At 38.6% G+C, this 19,162-nt stretch overlaps 1 protein-coding gene across 3 annotated transcripts in view; it reads left to right on the top strand.

The window, feature by feature from the left end:
* The first annotated feature begins 9,467 nt into the window (after positions 1–9,467).
* Positions 9,468–19,162, top strand: part of TTC14 (tetratricopeptide repeat domain 14) — a 39,459-nt gene continuing 29,764 nt past the window's right edge. For 2 of the 3 annotated variants that reach the window (XM_061353504.1, XM_061353505.1), the window contains exons 1-12: positions 9,487–9,668; positions 9,837–9,958; positions 10,189–10,388; positions 10,782–10,866; positions 10,946–11,075; positions 11,725–11,877; positions 12,521–12,592; positions 13,768–13,887; positions 13,971–14,093; positions 14,936–15,053; positions 17,027–17,136; positions 17,644–18,029. In XM_061353504.1, coding sequence (XP_061209488.1) covers positions 9,505–9,668; positions 9,837–9,958; positions 10,189–10,388; positions 10,782–10,866; positions 10,946–11,075; positions 11,725–11,877; positions 12,521–12,592; positions 13,768–13,887; positions 13,971–14,093; positions 14,936–15,053; positions 17,027–17,136; positions 17,644–18,029 — 1,783 coding nt within the window. In that variant the 5' untranslated portion in view covers positions 9,487–9,504. Of the gene's footprint in view, positions 9,669–9,836; positions 9,959–10,188; positions 10,389–10,781; positions 10,867–10,945; positions 11,076–11,724; positions 11,878–12,520; positions 12,593–13,767; positions 13,888–13,970; positions 14,094–14,935; positions 15,054–17,026; positions 17,137–17,643; positions 19,054–19,162 lie in introns of those variants that run through there. The other variant, XM_061353503.1, reaches the window with a different exon arrangement.

Here is a 19,162-nt window from a genome sequence, read left to right as displayed (position 1 = left end):
ACAAGGGGTAATGGGTTAAAACTTAAACAGGGGAAGTTGAGATTGGATATAAGGAAGAAATTCTTTTCTATTAGGGTGGTGAGGCACTGGAATAGGTTGCCCAGGGAAGTTGTGAATGCTCCATCGCTGGCAGTGTTCAAGGCCAGGTTGGGCACAGCCTTGGGTGGCATGGTTTAGAGTGAGGTGTCCCTGCCCATGGCAGGGGGGTTGGAAGTAGATGATCTTAAGGTCCTTTCCAGCCCTAACTATTCTACGATTCTATGACATGACCTTCTCATGAGCTCCCATTAATGGCAGTGCATTTTGCATGTGCCTTACGTAGCAAGGACTGTGCTGGCTGTTAGTGCTTGGCTGGGGCACAGCTGACTCCCAACAAATGCAGTTCTGATCCATGACAGGACCTGGGACCAGTCTGACCTCCAAGATGAGTCTGTATAGATCTACATTGAGTAGTACCCTCAAAAGATTTATAAACTCATAAGGTTGTATTAGAATATAAATTACAGTAAGTAAATTCTCTATCTATAACCAACTCTGAAGTGAACACAAATTTAAAAAATAGTGTCTGTCTTTGCTGTTTGTGAGTTTTTAGATTGTGTCTTTCTTTCTAGATCTACTTTTTGAAAACTCAATGATTTTCTGTTCTGATCCTTAGGAATTCTCTTCATGTGAGCACTAAGTGTCTCACTGTCTTTGCTTGGGCTACAGGCAAAGCTCCTTAATGTGATTTTCTCATTCTTCTTTTGTCATATTGTGCCAGTGGGATCATTTTAACCAAACAGGCTCAGCTGCTTCCATTGAAAAGAGCAGTCTCTCCTTGGGGTAGATGGGTCCCTCAAACTCAGACACACTTTTAAGGAATATTCACAGACTGAGAATGCCCAAATCAAACAGTTACTGTCCATTACAACCTCCCATAGTATTCATAGTTCAGAGAAAATTAAAAGGTTCTGGACTGTTTGGTAGCACATGTGAAAGTAGTTGTGACCTCAAATCACAGATGATCCGGATAAAAAAATAATAAAGGCTACTGTTGCACCTGGAAGTGACACCCCTGTCAGAAGTAAACATTTTGTGCCTCACCTAAAGATGAATCAAAGACAGATTTCCCAGAGGACCATCTGGAACTCAGTAAGATAATGGTATGGGGGAATTTTTTCTGATGTACCACAGTGTGTGTATACGATGCCAAGACTGAGTTACACTTTTACATTCACATTATTATTAAATTTAGGAAATAAAAGTCTATGCGAGTATACCCCAAGTCATTTGGGGTAACTAGCACAAAGTAGCACAAAAGTAAACCACCCTTCTGTTGGCTTTGTTTTCTAGGATAGATAAAGAGACCATTTTCACCGACAGGATCCTTTTAGTTTTCCAAGTGTGTTCTGCCCTATAGAAATGTCTTCTTATCTGTTTTGTTTGGGTGTATTTTTAATGTCAATATGGGAGTACAGTGTTGTGCCCGGGAGTAAATAATGGCTCTAACATGATTAACGTGTTATTAAAGTATGGAATAATCACTACTGCTGTCAAGCGTCAGTGCGTGCATTGCATCAGCTCCTGAGTTTATGCCAGAGCCTTGTGTATATGCCCTTCTGGAGTTTAGCTGGCTGAGTTAAGGGGTTTAGTGGGCTAAGCCCAATATCAACTCTTTTGATGACAAGAACTACTGAGAGGAAAATTTCAAGTGAGCCCATGCCCCTCTTTTAGCTTGGGAGTTGCTTTTAATCTGTTTACTATTGCTTTCCCCATGTTACTTTGTAGCTATGTCACAACTGTGTCTTCACCCAGCTGTGACCTCCAGACGTGCACCTAGACCCAAGCCCACTGGCTGATCTTTCTGGCTTGGGGCTGCCTCAACACTGAGGACTCACTGGGAGATCAGTGGGCTGTATCCCACCCTGATTGCTGTCCCCAGCCCTGATGGTGGTGCTGACTTACTGATCCTGGCTCCTTGGTGAGGTCACTGCTCACAACAGCCTCCCTGTCATGCTCACCACCCAACTCACTTCCATATGCAGGTGGCCTTTGCTGCTCTGTTGACAGTTTGTCACTCTCCTGATTTCATGTACCTGAGTCATGCTGCGTGACAGCTTGATGCACCAAAGGATGCTCCCTGCTGAAAATGTAAACTTTTTATGCTGTATCATTTTTTACCTCAGGAATCTATAGATTTTTTTTTTTTCTAGTAATGGCTTTCCTTTTTTCCAGCTAAACTACAAAAAAGTGTCTTCATTTCCATTCTGGTATCAGTGAAGCTAAACAGCTCTTGTGCTCTTCTAATACTTTACAATGTATTTTTCTTATCTGTGATCATTATTTTAAAGCATGAAGGAAATAATATGTTTTTTCTGTGGGAAAAAAAATATAAAAAAGTATTTGTGTCTCACACTAGCCAAGCTGCTGCTTCCTCCTGCTCTTTTTGGCTTCTAGCATAGCTCTTAAAGAGACCAAATAACTGTTTCAGCTCCTAGCTGTGCAAAATGCAATTTCTGAAGTAGAATACAGAGGATTATAGCCCATTTTAGGTACCATCAGGAACCTACTACTACTCAGAGTCTGCAACTTCATCATAGCCCTTGTTATGTTCCATAGTCCTTGATATATTTTGATACCTCTATTTAGCCATACTGAAGATACTAGGTATCTTAATGTACTTTTCCCCTATAATTTCCCTGTGCAATTGTTGTTGGGCTGGGTTTTTCTTTGACAGCACTTTGCAACAAATGATTTGTCAAAGACCTCAGTTTCAGAGCATCTGATATTGTACATCATTTCTCTGCTGTCCAGCCCTTATAAAAAAGGCACTGCTAGCTCTTGTTAGGGAAGACTTTCCCTTTTATCTTTGCACTCAGTGCCAAAACAGTTTTTATAGTCTAGGGAAAAAAACCCTTCTCACATTTTGAAATTTCTAACCCTCTTCTGGGTTGCAGGACTCAAAATACTGTTTGGATGCTGTACGTTATTGAAATTCACTGATTTTAACAAAAAACAGTTTGTTGTATTTTTCAGATGTAATTTATGATCACTCCTAACAAATGGTAGACATTTTCTGCCTTCAATTTTAGTGAAGCAAAGTGCTGAATTTGCATTATGAGTTTAAAACCCAAAGTTGAGAAGTGAAAGATAAAAAATAATGGAATGGTGCATTTGAGGATCTGACAATAATCTATTTCCCTATTTCCCTAGCTGTCACTTAAATTTCTCAGAGGCACATTCTGGCAGTGGGAGCCAACAAGACAGTTCAACAACATCTGCTTGAACTGCTACTTTTTAGCACCAACCTTCTCACACACCACTAACCTTCTGTTTAAACTTTTGATTGTATGTGTGCTATCTAGCATTAACCAAGCATTACAGTATTTTTGAAAGTGCTACATCATTTCCTTCTAACTTTTCAACATAAGGAAACATTGTATTGGAGCTTTGATTAGCTTTCACTGTCTGTGAAGATACAGATTAGAACTTGACCAGACTGAATTGTGCTTATAAGGATTTTGTTGATGGCTTTTTATAGTGTGTTAACATTATGTCATTATGTATAGATGGAAAAATTTGGATTTCTTTCTCCCACTTACTGTTCTCCTACACATGTACACACAGTCCCTCATGTATATACTTGCCAGTTTTAGGAGGATCAGATCATCATAATTAGAAGAGTTTTAAACACCAGTGTTTTAAATTTGTATGTTTATTCCTCACTCACAATCAGCTCAGCCCAGAGCTACATCTGTATTTAGTTGTGACACCAAACAATTCCATTTGTATGGAAAAGTTTGCACGCACTTGTGGTATGAATTATCATCCTTTCTTAGGCATAATTTATAAAGGTATTTACATGTCTTATTTTTCCATTTTCTGAAACCTTCTGGGGCATTTTTCTCTGACCTAAGCTGCCAATAACCTTAAAAACAGAATTTAGTATCAGTGTCATAGAATATGCTACAAAATAGAGATGAATGGAGTACATAATTTTCATTTCAGTTTGTCTCTGCATTTGATTTGGGACACAATATTAGAAGTTGTATTTTAATTTTTTAAGAGAAATTCTGGCTCTTGCTGTACTTTTGACATGGGTCCCATACTTCTGTTCTTAGGTTGGTGACTGTTACTTGCATACGTATGCATCTTTCTTTCACAGAAGTATTTTTTTCACATTTCAAGCTAAATCCTCTTGTTTCTGTTTTAGATTTTAATTTGTTTCAGAGCTTCTGTTTCCTGTGATTATGTATTTGAAGTCAACTATCTTAATAAGACTAGAATCTAAAGAAAATCAAGTCACTACTTCCAGCTGTTAGTTACTGGAATTATACCATCCAGATAATACTGTAATTAACTTTACTTTCTATTTGCAAATTTATTTGTTAATCACTGTATTTCCAGACAATTCTTATTAAGACAAAAATTAATTGGAAATCATATCACACCAGCTCAGCTTATCAACTTTAATGGAAGTTTCACCTGCCTAGGACAAAACTCTGTTTTTGATACATTTTATCTGTTTTAAATAAAGGTATGCTCATGCATTAAATTGGAGGAAACAAATTAATCTATATTGTGAAGTTGCCAGCTGCTTAACTCTTTAGGAGTTAATTAAAATAGTTTCAACTTTTTCATATTAGTACAGTTTAAACAGTGACAAATGTTGATGAAATTAAGAGCCTGCTATTTTATTTGTGACAATGGTTACATGTCTGGTTCATTGCAAGCAATGAACAACTTCTGATACTTGTTAATTGCTCTTTAGGCAATATTCATTACACATGCTGTGCAAAAGGAATGTTAGAGCAACTTACCATGAGATACGAAAAGAAGTAGGCTGTTTTACCAGGAATAGAAGAATTCCAAGTGGTTTAGATCTTCAAAAGACTTTAAAGACTTCTTCGAACATCTCTGGGAAGTTCATATTTGACAAAACAATTTAGAAACAGAACAGTTGCTGGAGAAAGAATTTAACAACAAAAACATAAATATTTGTATACTATGGATAAGAAATTTAATAATTGAGAGTAGCTACATACTTAAACATCTCTTAGTGCTTGCAGACTTGAAATTAAATATTCTTACCGTGTTTTGCTACGTGCTGAAAATACAATTTTGGGTTTTAAGTAATAATCTACTTTGCTGACTGTAAAGTTGTGATTCTGACTGTAAGTTGCAATGACTTACTCTAAAACTTAAATGTAAGTTGCAATGACTTACTCTAAAACTTAAAACCAGGATGTCTCTCCCTTGCTATATAGCAGTTGAGACTGCCAATCTGTGGATTGTTAGAAGCTGGAAAATTCATAAAAAAACTACAGAACCCTGTCTGCTTGGCATACTTTCTGCAGAGTCTTTCACGTATCATAGGTATTTGCTCTGTAGGCAGTATTTCTAGATACATTGCAAGCTGTACAGGTGGGTGTATACATATTGTCTGTGTCAGGATTACCACTAAGTTGCCTGACTGGTATTCCTGTCAAATAAGCAAACCTTCATTCACAACAGCCTGGTTTTTCATACATAGCTAAAAAAAAAAATAAAAAAAAAATCAATGCTAATGTTTCCTCCAGTAACATTTTCAGTCTCATTGGAAACAAACAGTTGTTACTAACTGCAGACACAAAATGCTGCACTACGTGCACAAGCAGTAATCCTCAGAGCTGTACAAAGGCTCAGCAGTGCCACTGCCTGCAGGCTGACCGAAATCTCAGTTGACATTTCTTAACTGTTATTTCTGCTGTATTCCAACAGGCTCTAATTGTTGATTCAGAGCCTGGGCAATATCCATAGTCTGTTCTTGCATACTTATTACATTCTTTGTCTACACATTTCCAGAAATCTGAGAAGTGCAAAGGCCCATGACACCATAAGCAATTAATCAGCCTATCTTCAGGTGAGCCTACATGCCACTGAAACTGTATTCTCTCACAGACCATGCCAAAATTGGACTTAATGATAACTTGTTAAAAAGGGAAATGCCTGATTAGGCTTAGGATGTTCCATCACTACAAGTTTGTGATGTTTTCACACCTCCTCCATCGTATTTGGTGATTATGCTTGCATAAAATATTCTCCTCAAAGTAGAGATGCTAGCTGCCTAGCAAATAGTTTGCCCCTTCATTGCTTTTGAGCCAAAATAGTATCTTGGACATCATGTCATCTTCAAACAATCCTTTTTCTGCTTTCTATATTAACAGAAATTCTGGGCAGCAGGACTGGTTTTGGAATATTTTGCCAAAAATCTAACAACACAGCTGGAAGTATAGCTCTTCATTTTAATTGTCATTAGTACTATTGGTTTAATCTTTCTTGCCCACATATTTAGTTGAACATTTTGCTCCTATTTGCAATAGGCTAAAATTCATCTCAAATCTCCCAAAATTCTGCAAAAAATAATACTTTGACAAGCATGATCTTGGAGGATCAAATCTTTTTGTCAGTGATAAAATGTGTCTCTTGACACAAAATCCTTTCCTCCATGCAATTTTCTTGTAAGCTTTACCACAGATAGTGGATATTTGGCAGTGTTTGAAAAGCAGTTTGACCTTGTTGCATTATAACTGTGCTTACTGAACTTCGATGAAAATCTGCTTAGTATTATACATATCCCGTCTAAAATTTGATCACACCTCTCAGGTTTTGGGCTGTTCAGGGGCCCTACCACTATGGGTCTGACACCGGGTTTAAAGCCACCTTGGTTTAAATTCATAAGCTTTGTACTGTGTGAGTTACAGGTTGCGTGATGGATTTTGGGAGCTGCCTTTTATCATGCATTAACCTAAAATGTCAGAAAATTTACATCAAACTCACTCAGACATGTTTGGTTTCAGAGTGTCTGGAATGCTCTTCTTTGAGTAGGGCAGTACGTTGACTTGTATCACTTCCTCCTGAAGAATCAGGACACTTCCCACCCGCCTCCTTTGTTTATTTAGCATATGGGATGAAGTCAATGGAACAGAGGATTAATGACATCATAGCATATGGAGCATGCCCTCTCTTCAGGCCTTGGGGTCTCTTAATCTGTATATATACCACTGGGTTTATTCCATTCTGCTCCATTTAGCATTATCCATGCCTGAACTGTGATTGCTGCTATATCCTTTTATAAAAAATATTTCCTATTGAGTAACTGATGTAAAACAATAAAAAATTGGGGGGGGGGGAATCCACTACTGAAAATATGCAAAGTTATTTTTAAGAGTAGAGCGGATACCCAAGGCAGTATCCTGATAGAGAAAATGATGGCAGAAGTTTGTGTGCCCTGAGTGAGGTGGAGCAATGCACAATATGACATAATCTTGCTTTGCTTCTGAGTTCATTACTGTAACCTGAAAATTACAATAGCATGCTCACATACTTGGCTCTACCAAAGCTGCTTCTGAAGATGGAATAATTCGGAGTTTGTTTGATGAAGGTAACTTCAGAATCTGCTGGGCCCAGTTAAAGAAAGGATCACTTTAAATATGAAGCTAACTCTCGTGTTCTGGGGCAACTCATCTATATTGTGTGTATTAACATGATATAATCTAAATGCAATTGATTTTCTACTCACAGAAGGAAATATCTGTAAGAAGAGTCCATAATTATAGGTTCTTCAGCTTTCACCATGATTTTGGGGATTTTAAGTCCAGAACTCATAACACGTTTTACGTATTTATTCATAACGTCTTACTTGTACATTGTGTGTGTGTGTGCACATCAGGTTGAAGAAATGCTTACACAAAAGACTGTTCTTCAAACAACTTTTTTATTACTAGCTCTTTGTATTTGCTAAGCAATACAAATTAACTCTATCTGAAATACTATTTCTCCAGATTAAACTGCTATTATTAGCAGTTGTGTAACACAGCTCAGGACATTGCACTTGCAGTGTGATTCATCCAGAAAAGGCTCCCTTTCTGCACTGATTCTGTGTAGATGCATTAACCTTTCCATGTCAATCTGTCTCTAATCAGTCTTAATGTTTAGAACTTTCTATTTAGTGTTCATGGGGTTTTTCCACCATAGTAACCAGAAATCGAAGTACACACCTCATCTTATATAGAACAGGAAGACTTTAAATCAGCTGTTTGGTATATAGTTAAGTGTTATGCCTATTAAAGCAGGGGGACATGAAATGAAAATAAAATATAAATTTGCCCTTCTAGTGTCTTCCCCAAGTCTGCTGTACCAGTGATATCCCTGCCGGCTTTGAACTGAGCTTCTGAGACCAGTGTCTTTGATATGATCCTTGCCTTCTCAGTCATGCTGCTTCCTAGAGGAGTTTATGTCACTGATCTGCTGACAGCCAGATTGCTATTTTTTCTGCAACACTGTACTGAGGGTAGAAGTGACATTATGCCATTTATAGTGGGTTTCCCCGTCCCCTTTTTAAACTATTAATTGCAATGCCAGGGACAAATTATTCTTGGAGACTGAAGAATTGTGATCTAACAGAATTGGATTAATTCCAGCTGGTTTAAAGCACTTTTTTTTCCATTAGCTAGAAGAGGTGATTAGCATGAAGGACCTCCTGAGTTAAATGTCTTTAAAGTTAGTGCTGGTAAACTGAACCATTGTATCTTGTGTTAGGCTATTTTAATGGCTCAATTGTAATCTCAGTCCATAATCTTTTCCTGAAGTAACTGCCCATTTCCCCCCTTCGTTTCAGTACAGCTATTCTGATAAACAAAGCCAGCGTATCTCTTGCCAGCACACTTCTTCATTTCACCTGTATGAATTTCTGATGGGAAGCCTGTTAGATGGACAGTTCAAGGGAAGAGCATTATGAGTATCACAGTGGTTCGTTTCTGAGGTGAGCCCCCATCACTTCCAGCGTGATGTTCCCACCCCACACAACAGTGGTGTCCGCAACGCTCTTTCATTTATTCGTTTTGCTGTAACTTACTGAAGACATTTAAGAACTGAGAACTAATTAGGAACTTCTTGAGCGCCGTTTCCTCAGTTCTGGAGAATCTTTTCTTAAACAAGCACACTTCAGCTAACGTGCAGAGGAAAATATGCCGGGAGAAGCACCTGGGCTGCGCCTTCTCAGAAGGAGATACACTGGTGAGGAAGCACCGCTTTTTCTCTTCCACATCTCTATTCGGACCCCACCTCTGGCGCACAAGACGGCGGTGGGCACCACGGATCCGGAATGCTCCGCCTCAGCCGGGAGCGACGGGAGCGCAGCGCCCTCTCCCGACATGGCCGCCGTGAGGACGGCTGTTCGGAGCCCTCGCGCCGGTCCCGGAGGCGGCTCCCTCGGCGCTGCCGAGCTGTTCCGTAGCCGCCGGCCATCTGTGTAATTTGTACACTTTACTTTTTACTATTCTCTTTCATTTTTCAATACAGGCAGTGGGAAACCTGGAGACCGGCCCCGCAAATGGTCCTCCACCTCCCCAGGGGGCGCGGCGGCCGCCTGGTCACAGCCCCGCTCTTGGCACCGACGCCTCGCCCAGTGCATGCACGTTGCTTACTACTACCGTGTCAAGCTGAGGTTCCTGTTCCGGGAGGGGCGGCGGCGGTGGCGGCAGCATGGACCGGGAGCTGCTGCGTCAGGTGCTCAACTACCATGGTCCTGAGCTGCTTTCGCTGCTCCGCGCCGAGCAGCAGGACAACCCTGACTTCCGCGGGCTGCTGCCGCCGCCGGGGACCGTCTTCGAACAGCCACGCGGCGCCCCGCAACCGTCGGCAGCCTGGTAAGAGGCGCCGGCGCGGTGCGGATGGGGGAGCGAGCTGTGAGGTGCCGCGGGGTTGTCCTCACGGGGTTGTCCTCACGGGGTTGTCCTCACGGGGTTGTCCTCACGGGGTTGTCCTCACGGGGTTGTTCTCACGGGGTTGTTCTCATGGGGTTCTCCTTCCCCCAGCAAAAAGAGGACGAGCCTTGACACCGAGATAAAGCGCTTCATTGCCAAAAAAGCTGATCTCCTTTTTGCCCACGCGTGGAGACCCAGCGGGCCTCTCTCCGAAACGATTGAAGAAAATGAAGGTAAGCGGGCTCACGGGAACGGTGCTGGGTGTGTGGGTGCCCTGCACTGAAATCGGCATTGCTGAAAACAGGGGGGCAGTTTTTGTTGTGCTTTTCATAGGGTGCACACAAACAGCCTGTTACAGATAAGCTAAATTTTGCATGTTTAAAAAATGCGATTTTAACATGTGAAGCGTTTTATGTTCTCAGGTTGTAGCTTAGTTGTTTCACAACTGTGTTGTGTATTGCAGACTATTACGCTGTTATGCCACCCCTGGAACGGTTCATGGAGGTTCCCAAGGAAGAGAGGAGAGGATTATTTTTTCAAGACATTGACCGTGGCGATATCGTGATTGGGAAGATTACTTCTATTCGTGAATTTGGCTTTTTCATGGTGTTGATTTGTCTGGGAAGTCGTTTCATACGGGAAATTTCAGATTTACAGATCACTGTAAGATACAGCTTTGATCGATATTTTATTGTTGATAAATAGTAACTTTTTCATGTACTAGTTGTCTTGTGTTTTTTAGTGGAGTGGTATGTGAAGTGAAAGGTGAAACTGAACTTTGGGATGGTGGGTGGCATTTGAATTTGTGAATAGCTTATGGTGCGTTGCTGAGATATCAAATGCTTCTTTTTATGCCCCATACTTAATGTGTACTACATCTGAGTGGTTTGTAATTTATGGGTGCATAAATTTTTACCTGAACCAAGATGTCCTTTTAACTGTCATGGCTGTGATGTGCATTAAGATTAAATAATCGTATTTTGGCATAATCTTGGGGACTAAAAAAATCTCAACATTTGGGTTTGTTTATGATATTCCTACATTATTCTATTGCAGGCTCTTTGTCCTTTGAGAGATGTGCCTTCTCAAAGCAGCCATGGAGATCCTTTATCTTATTATCAAACTGGAGACCTTATTCGAGGCAAGTAGCTGTAGAACTTGTCAGGAATCTCTTTCAGTTTTTGAGACGTTTCTGTAACTATCTTTCACTGTTTATACAGCTGTCGTCAAGGATGTTGATCGTTACCACCAGAAGCTTGCGGTGTCACTTTACAGCTCTCCTCTTCCACCCCATCTTTGCAAGACAAAACTAGGTGTAATTACTTCTGATGACTTCCCACTACATTATAAGTAAGAACATGCTATTCAGCTGTACTTGCTAGGTATATTCAGCATATTTGAAGAACATTTTTGACAAACTGTTCTTAAAACTTGATGGTTTTTCTGATTTAATCGGATGATTACAGGATTTTTTGCTGTTTTCCTCTATAACATACCTGTTTCTGGATATGTCAAGTGTGGTTGGTCTTTGAGCATCTTTCCCAAAATGTAAGGAAAGCAAAAAGCAGAGTGAGGTGTCTGTCACTATGGGACTGTGTTAGCAAAACACCACAACAAACAAAAAAACCCCCAAAAAACCAAAAGAAACAAGAACTTTGGGAGACTGGAATATGAAGTTTTTAAAATCTAAAAATTACCCTTAGAAAACAGGAAGACACAGCATTCTCTACAATTTTTGTAGAATTTTTTATGTCCTGGAGATACCTAGATGGGTGCCGAAATAGGTTTCAGAAGTTCACTTAGGCTAGAAGATACTAGAGTTGCTAAATTGTACAAAAATACATGCCTGTAAAATGGAACAACTTGTGAGCAGTGATAAATATCAATATAGGCATTTTTATTATATACATAAACATGAAATTGAATATAATATCTGTGAGGTTTTGCTAGTGTACATCAGTGGGTTTTTTGTGGTTTGTGTTTTGGGGTTTTTTTTAAGGCGAAGCATGGAAGTTGCTAATACAGGAGAGACCTTTGAAGAGGTTTTGCATCGTTCCCCAGGATTTGGTAATCCATCATTAGTTGAATATTTAGCAGAAAAACTAGGAATAAATGAATCAAATCCACCATCTTTGCTAAGAAGTCTTCAAATGTAAGTGATTTTTACATTGTTCCTATCCTGTAGCTTTGTGAAGATTATTCTACTCCGTTGAGATAGACCAGACCACTTATACTTAAACCTTTTCCATTTTGATTTGCATGACTGCAGCTTACATGTCCTTAAATATTTAAAAGCAGACTCTTCTAGAGCAAGAAGCTTACATTTGAAATTCTATTGCTCTGAATAAGCAAGACACCTTATGACATACAGTGTTTGATACCAAATGCCTTAGGAATTTATTGCTCAGATCTTGTCATTATCTTTGGATTGAAGTGCAGGACATTTAAGTTTTAGTGTCTTTTGTCAGATGTTTACTCACAGTATTTATTTTAGTAATACATCTGCTTTCGTAAAATAGATTCAAACATACCTAGTGATATATATTAGGTCCAAAGTAGGGGTGAATATGTTTTTGTTGAACGTGCTGCAGGTGTACTAGTTTGATTCAGCACTTCTAGGACAGATTGGGAAAAGCTGGTTTCAGAAATACAAAAGAATGTTCCTGACTGAGGGAGAGCAATAAAGCAATGTATAAATAGTATTTCAGTTTATTTGAACTGCATTACATGTTGTAAGTTTCATTGTGTAGACTCAGAACTTCAACTTGATGGTTTTGTTCGCTTTTTCCTTAAAGTAAAAATTTCAATGAAGAAGATTTTGCCCCTGCCTTGAGGAAAAAGCAGTCTGAATCATGGGCCTTGAAATGGTATGTAATACTTTCTCTTGTCAGAGCTTATCGTTAGTAGGTTACAGGTTATATTTCTTAAAAGAATATACACATTGAACCACTTTTTCCAGCACCTGTGTAGTGATGTAACCAGGAAGAACTTGAAAGTAGCCCTAACTGCTAAATGGGTACACAATAGATAAAGTTTCAAGATTAAGTTCCAAAATATTTGTCAGGTTAAAGTGAGAATTCCCCGGAACATTTGCAATGCGCTGGCCTATTGATGAGATGTGACTGAGATTTTAGGCAATACCAAGTACACAGTTTTCCATTTTTAAATTGGGTGTTGAATCTGTGACTGCTTGTCATGAGATTTGGGCCTGTAGATTTAATCAGCGCACTTGCTATTTCCCTGGCTGCATTCGGAACAGCAGCTCTAGATACATGCTATTGCTTTTAAGCTGTACATGTGTTTGTGAGCATGCTCTACAGGGTGAAGGAGGCAGAACAGAGATTCTTCTTCTCAAAATGTATATCTTTTGTGGAAAAACTTGTTTTGAATCCACCAGGTCCAAAAAAAAAAAACCAAACCAAAACCTGAAACCTCGGAATTTCTGAGTTCTGTGCTTGGAAAGCAGTGGTTTTTGTAAAATAAGAGGTTTGCAACTTTGATTAGTTGCTGAAAAAAACTGCTTGTCATGTTAAATTTTAATTTAAAAAGTTAGTACGAAAAGTTCTGAAATTCATCTCTTGGTTCTCTTCCAATAAAAGAAGCAATCTCTTAGCAGTTGTAGAAGAAAGATTTTACAGCTCATGTTACCTGAACCTTAAGTAGTTGAGTTTGAGATGAGCTGGTTTCAGTGTGTACCATCTATCCATCTTGCCTCATGTCGTTGGTTTAATGGTGATGTTTAACTCTGGATATAATTAAGCTTGTTCCAGTTTAATGGTGGTAGGTCACACCCAGAGTTTTGTGCAGAGAAATGCTTAAGTATTCACTCGATAAATAAAAAACAGTGTACCATAGTAGCGCTGTCTGCAGAAATGCTCTCCATTCTATCACATTAATCTGAAATGCCAGTGTTAAGTACATGATAACCAGATCAAGTTTTTATTACCTGCCACTTGTTTGGAACCATGATTTGTGAGCAGTTAACAGTATGAAATCTCCACAGACTAACTGTACATGATGTTTTCTAAATCCTTTTCTCCAGTGTAAAGGCAGGGGTTGATTATTTTAAGGATGGGCATCATGTGGAAGCCATGAATGAGTACAACAAGGCTTTGGAATTTGATCCAGAGAATGTTGAAGCTTTGGTAGCACGTGGAGCTCTGTAAGTCTGCTTGTTTCACTGGGTTTTCTACTTTGTGAAAGAGAAACAACACTAAAGTCTGCACAACTTGTCTGTTGCTCTAGGTATGCAACAAAAGGAAGTCTGAACAAAGCCATAGGTGACTTTGAAATTGCTTTAGAAAACTGTCCTACCCATAGAAATGCAAGAAAATACCTCTGTCAGACTCTTGTGGAAAGAGGCGGGCAGTAAGTCTGTTTTCATTTGGTTGGTGACAATTTTTCTCATAGAATACTATCCTAGTTAGGACACAGAATGGCATCTTTCCCTCCTGACTGGGTTTAAAAAAAATAAAAAGCTTTTGTTGGAAATACACCTGCTCATGCAGTCAGTTTATACTTTCTCCTCTGATCCAGTTAAAATCCTGGCAAAATATTTGAGGTTTAATCCTTGTTATGCTTTCACTGGTAGGATACCAGGCTGGAAGAGTCTTGTCAAATGTGTGAATACATTCCAATAGGTTTTGGGTTGTTTTTTTTTATTTGTTTGCTTGGCTTTTTTTGGGTTGGTTTGTTTGTTTTGGGGTGGTTTGGGGCTTTTTTTTTTTGCTTTTTTTTTTCTCCTTTTTGGAGGGGCTGGAGGAGATGTGAATGTGGTTTGTTTGGTTCTTTAAGAAAGTATTTGTAACAAATTGTGTTCTTTTACTCTACTGAAATATTGGTTAAACTCTGTAACAAAAGATTTTACTTTGACTATTCAGCAAATAGATTTCTTTCAAGCCCTGTCTTAAGAAGAAACAGACAATATTTTTGAAACTGGAATTGACATGTCCAAGAATAGTATTACCGATGATTTGGAGGTAATTATAGGTCAGAAAATACTGGTTTACTACTTTCAGAGATAATGTGTCAGAAATACTGTTTTACTTTTGTACTGAGGTGGGCTAAGGTGAGTGATATGGTCCTGGAGGGATGCAGTGGTACTGTCATAGTGCAAGTAAGAAAGATAGTCCTAAAAAATAAAAATTAAAAAAAAAAAACAAAACAACAAAATCTGTGGCTTAACTATACTATTATCACTTGAATTTCAGGTTGGAAGAGGAAGACAAACTAGTAAATGCTGAGAGTTATTATAAGAAAGCTTTAAGTTTGGATGAGACTTTTCAGGAAGCAGAAGAGGCCTTAACAAAACTCCGTAAGCATATACAGGTGATTCTTTACTTTCTCTTCATATAGTGCTCTCAGTGACAATAAACATCAAAAATCATATTAGATCTTTTGAACATGGTGAGTTTAAGGTCGTAGTTGGTCTGCTTCCCTTCTTCAAAATAATCTTTTACAGTAAGCATTATGGCTGTACCTATCAGAAGAAGGTACCCCTTGATGACTTCACTCTTTTGAACTGCATAGTAAAGAAATGCCAAATAGTGGAGACAGGGAAAGAGCAAAGCCTGTTAACCCTGTCAGCTAAAGGAAGGATAAGAATATTCCATCATACAAGCATGATTAATACTGTTCAATGATAACATTATGTGAATATAAACAGAGAAAGTGTAAACTTGAGCAAGCCAAATAAACATTTCACACCATCTTACTGGCCAAATCCTTGTCATTTGGAGTAATTGTGAAAATATAGAGTAACATCAGCCAAAGCTAACTCACAGGAAGATCACAGGAAGAGGGGAAAGGAAGACATAATTTAAAGGAAAACAGCAGGAGGTAGAGGGTGGGCAGACAGTTTTGACTGCCCTCTGCTGTCTTGTTTTTGGTTTATTTTCTCACTTGTCGCATGCAGCATGGTTCCCAGGTGAGCCCTGGTGGGTCTCTGCTAATCTGAGTTAAAATTGTTTTATTTACCTCCTTAACTTGTGTTGAATTTCACAGAGGATCAAAGAGTAAAATAGAGCACTGAGGAGCAGGCTTGTTTTGTTCTATGGTTCTGTGTGTAACAAGTACATAGACTGAGGTAGATGGCCTTAATCAACACTTCTTCAGTTGGTGGAGCCATAATGCTGACAGACTGTGTTGAAAGAAAGGGGAAGAGGAGATATGGCAATCTCTTTAATTAAGCTGAACTACATCATAGATAAATTGTTATACAGTACTTAAAACATGTTTGGCTTCTTTAGAAAAAGGTGTCAGTCTCCGTTAAAATGAAGAATATCTTTAGCAAGTAGGAGATTAATTCTACACTCTTTTAGGTTTTCCTAGTGTAATGGGTCATTGAAGCCCCAAATAAAAGCTACAGTAATAGCTATTGTTTGTTGGTTTGCATAGCCTTAACTGCAGTTAAGGATTTCCTTTACAATATCTGTTCAGAGTGTTGCTAAGTTTTGAAAGCAGTCAGACTTCCTATTCACTCTTAATATGAATAGAGCTCCTATTCAGGGCTGTGGAATGCAGATATCTGATCTGTAATAGGCTTATGTAGTTTTAAGGATTATTCATCTGGTGTGGTGCTCTTCTGCATTTACTTGTAAGTCTGAATCTTTTGTGCGAGAATGGCTAAAGCAACACTGGAGTATGTTTTCCTGTAATACTGATTATGTGTTTTTCTCCAATGCATTTTCTTCCGAATTGGACCGTTGTTGCTGTATCTGACATCTGGTGCTGCTCATCACCCACAAACCCTTGGAACATGATTTCTTACATAAAATATGCATCAAACTGGTCTGTGAAATTGTTACCAAACGGTTTGTATTCAAACATGGCCAACTTGAATACATTTTAAAATTCTGCCGTGTTTTACTTGTAAACTACAATACTACAATAATGATACTTTCCCTAAAAACTTTCTCTCTCTTGGGGTTTGGTTGTTTTGGGTTTTTTTGTTTGGTTGGTTTTGTTTTTTCCGTGTTGGTAATAATGTGTTTTCTGGCATATTCTATCTATACTTTCCGGGCTCCATGCTTCACGGTATACTGGATCATGGGTACCACTGCAATGGTTGGTCAAATATACTTTTTAATGGAATAAAAACTGCAATATGGTCCTTAATGTAAACCTGATTATCACAATGGCCAATACCAAATTCATGACTAATGTTAATTCTTGGTCTGGGAATTCTGGTAAAACATCCCTGGTGTAAACATAAATTTGGATGGGGTTGGGGACATGGGGAAAATACCTGTGTTAACATTTTTAATGTAATTTTTTTTTTATGATGCTTGGGTTCATAAAAGAAATCTTTGGAAATGAGGGAGAAACAAGCTGCCAAAGAAGAGAGACAGAAAGAAAAGAAAGTAGAAACAAGTGCAGAGAAATTGCGTAAGCTCTTAAAAGAAGAAAAAAGGTAACTTTGTTATATTACGTGCAGTATGTGCAGATAGAACAATGAAAAATCCATTTCCAAACAGAATGTCCTAGTAAGTACCTAGTAAGCTCCTAGGTGATTTCTCCCTAGGTAAACTGCTTTTCCTCCAGATTTTTTTTTTTGTGGGTAGTGTCCTTTAGTGCATATAGCCTTTAATGAATATACATAGTCATTAAAGGTGAAGTTGTTTAACAAATATTTGACATATTTACAGTGAGGTGAAGTTATTTAAAAAATACTTAGCAATGTGAAGTATTTGCAGAGCATAATGCCATATTAAACCTGGAAAGATTTTGATGATAAATTAGTCATTGGATTTAATTTAATTTTTTTATAAAGAAATCATATTTGAAATTGTCAAGCTCAGTCTCCATTTATGCCTTACAGTCCAGTCTCAGCCAGACTCTGGGAAGTACAGATTTGCTTTCTAGATCTAATTTTTGCCCAATAATGAAGGTTATCTCACAGATTAATTATGTTTTTTAGGTTGAAGAAGAAAAGGAAAGTTTCAACTTCCTCCTCTTCCTCCTCATCATCAAGTGAATCTTCATCAGATGTATCAATTTCTTCCTCCTCCTCTTCCTCTGATCACAAGAAACGTAGGAAAAAGCATCGGAAGAGATCTGAGTCTTCCCGTAGCTCTAAAAAATACTCATCTAGAGCTTCTTTCCATTATAAAGATCAGATTAGGAAAGAGGAGTGTTATTCACCTCCAGCTGATACCTCTGCTTCCTTTCTTAACCAAAGTTTTGAAGTGGAGAAACTGCTGGAAAGGCAGGACAGCTTAGTGTGTCCAAAACCAGAAGTAAAAGAGAAAGACACACACCATTCTTTTTCAAGGACTTCAGGTGATGATGAAGACACTTTTGGAGGTAGGTCTGAAGCTTCAAGAGATTCTTATAGTAGCTCCAGGACACTGCCAAGCCGTAGCAAAACTGAAAATTATGGTGAAACAGATCGATTTTCCTCTAGTTGGAGGGGTTCCTCAGGTTCATACCATAAGTCATATGATAAACCCAGTATGCATTATTTTAGGAGATCAGAAAGGGATGTAGAGGGGAGAAAAGAGCCATTTAAAAAACATGGCTCAGGTCACAAAAGGTATTACATGTCTCCAGCAGGGTCTGACTATTATGGGAGGTCAGCGGGAAAATGCAGATCATATTCTAGCACCAGCTTCCATGAAGGTGATAAAAGCTACGATAGGGATAGGCATGTGTTAAGTAAACATAAAAATGAGAGTGAGTATAAGAGTAGGAGAAGTTCTGAGGAGACTAGTAAAACAAAGGAACCAGATGAGGAAACGTCTTTAGAGGGCACAGAGCAAACAGACAGTGGCATTAAAAGAAACCTGCCGCAGAACTTAATTAACATATTCAATCAAATAGCTGAGTTTGAGAGGGAGAAAGGAAGTAAGCAGAAGAAAGAGTGAAGTACCTAAGAAAACACTGTGCTCATGAGTGTAGTTAAACTTTCCTTTGAGTAGTTCTTGAGGAAATGTAAATAAAGAAAAATAGACAGAATTTGTTCTGTCTTTCAGAATGTCAAAGAATTCTTAAAGATTGTATGGTGAAAAGAGATCTAAGGATATCTTCCATAAAAAGTTATTTCTTAAAATCTAAGTTTCCAATGCTTTTAATTTGGGATGCTCCTGCACAGTATTCTCTGATGGGTTGAAATCCTTTAATACCTGTGGACTGTAGTTAGCTGCAACAAACACACTGCACTTTAATAATAGATGGGGTGTGTTTGGTTTTTCTTGTCCCCTGGGGTACTGTTGACTGTTGGTATTTTGTTATCAAAGTTAAACTACAGAAAGAGGATGACTGAATAAAAGTCATGTGCCATCAATGTACATAGTTCATTTGCTCATTAAATTTTCTTAATTCTTCTTAATTTTGTGTCTTCCTTTTTGTGAGCGTTGCTGGGATGTTTCATACTGGTGTACTGCTCATACATGCTGAGTGTGTGTATATATATATATATATGCACAGAACCTTCAGTG

This window comes from Neopsephotus bourkii, unplaced genomic scaffold (assembly GCF_033783945.1).
Source record: "Neopsephotus bourkii isolate Nb327-2 ecotype Australia unplaced genomic scaffold, CSIRO-AGI_Nbou_v1 NB_678, whole genome shotgun sequence".
Taxonomy (NCBI): domain Eukaryota; kingdom Metazoa; phylum Chordata; class Aves; order Psittaciformes; family Psittacidae; genus Neopsephotus; species Neopsephotus bourkii.
This window is presented reverse-complemented; position numbering and strand designations above follow the sequence as displayed.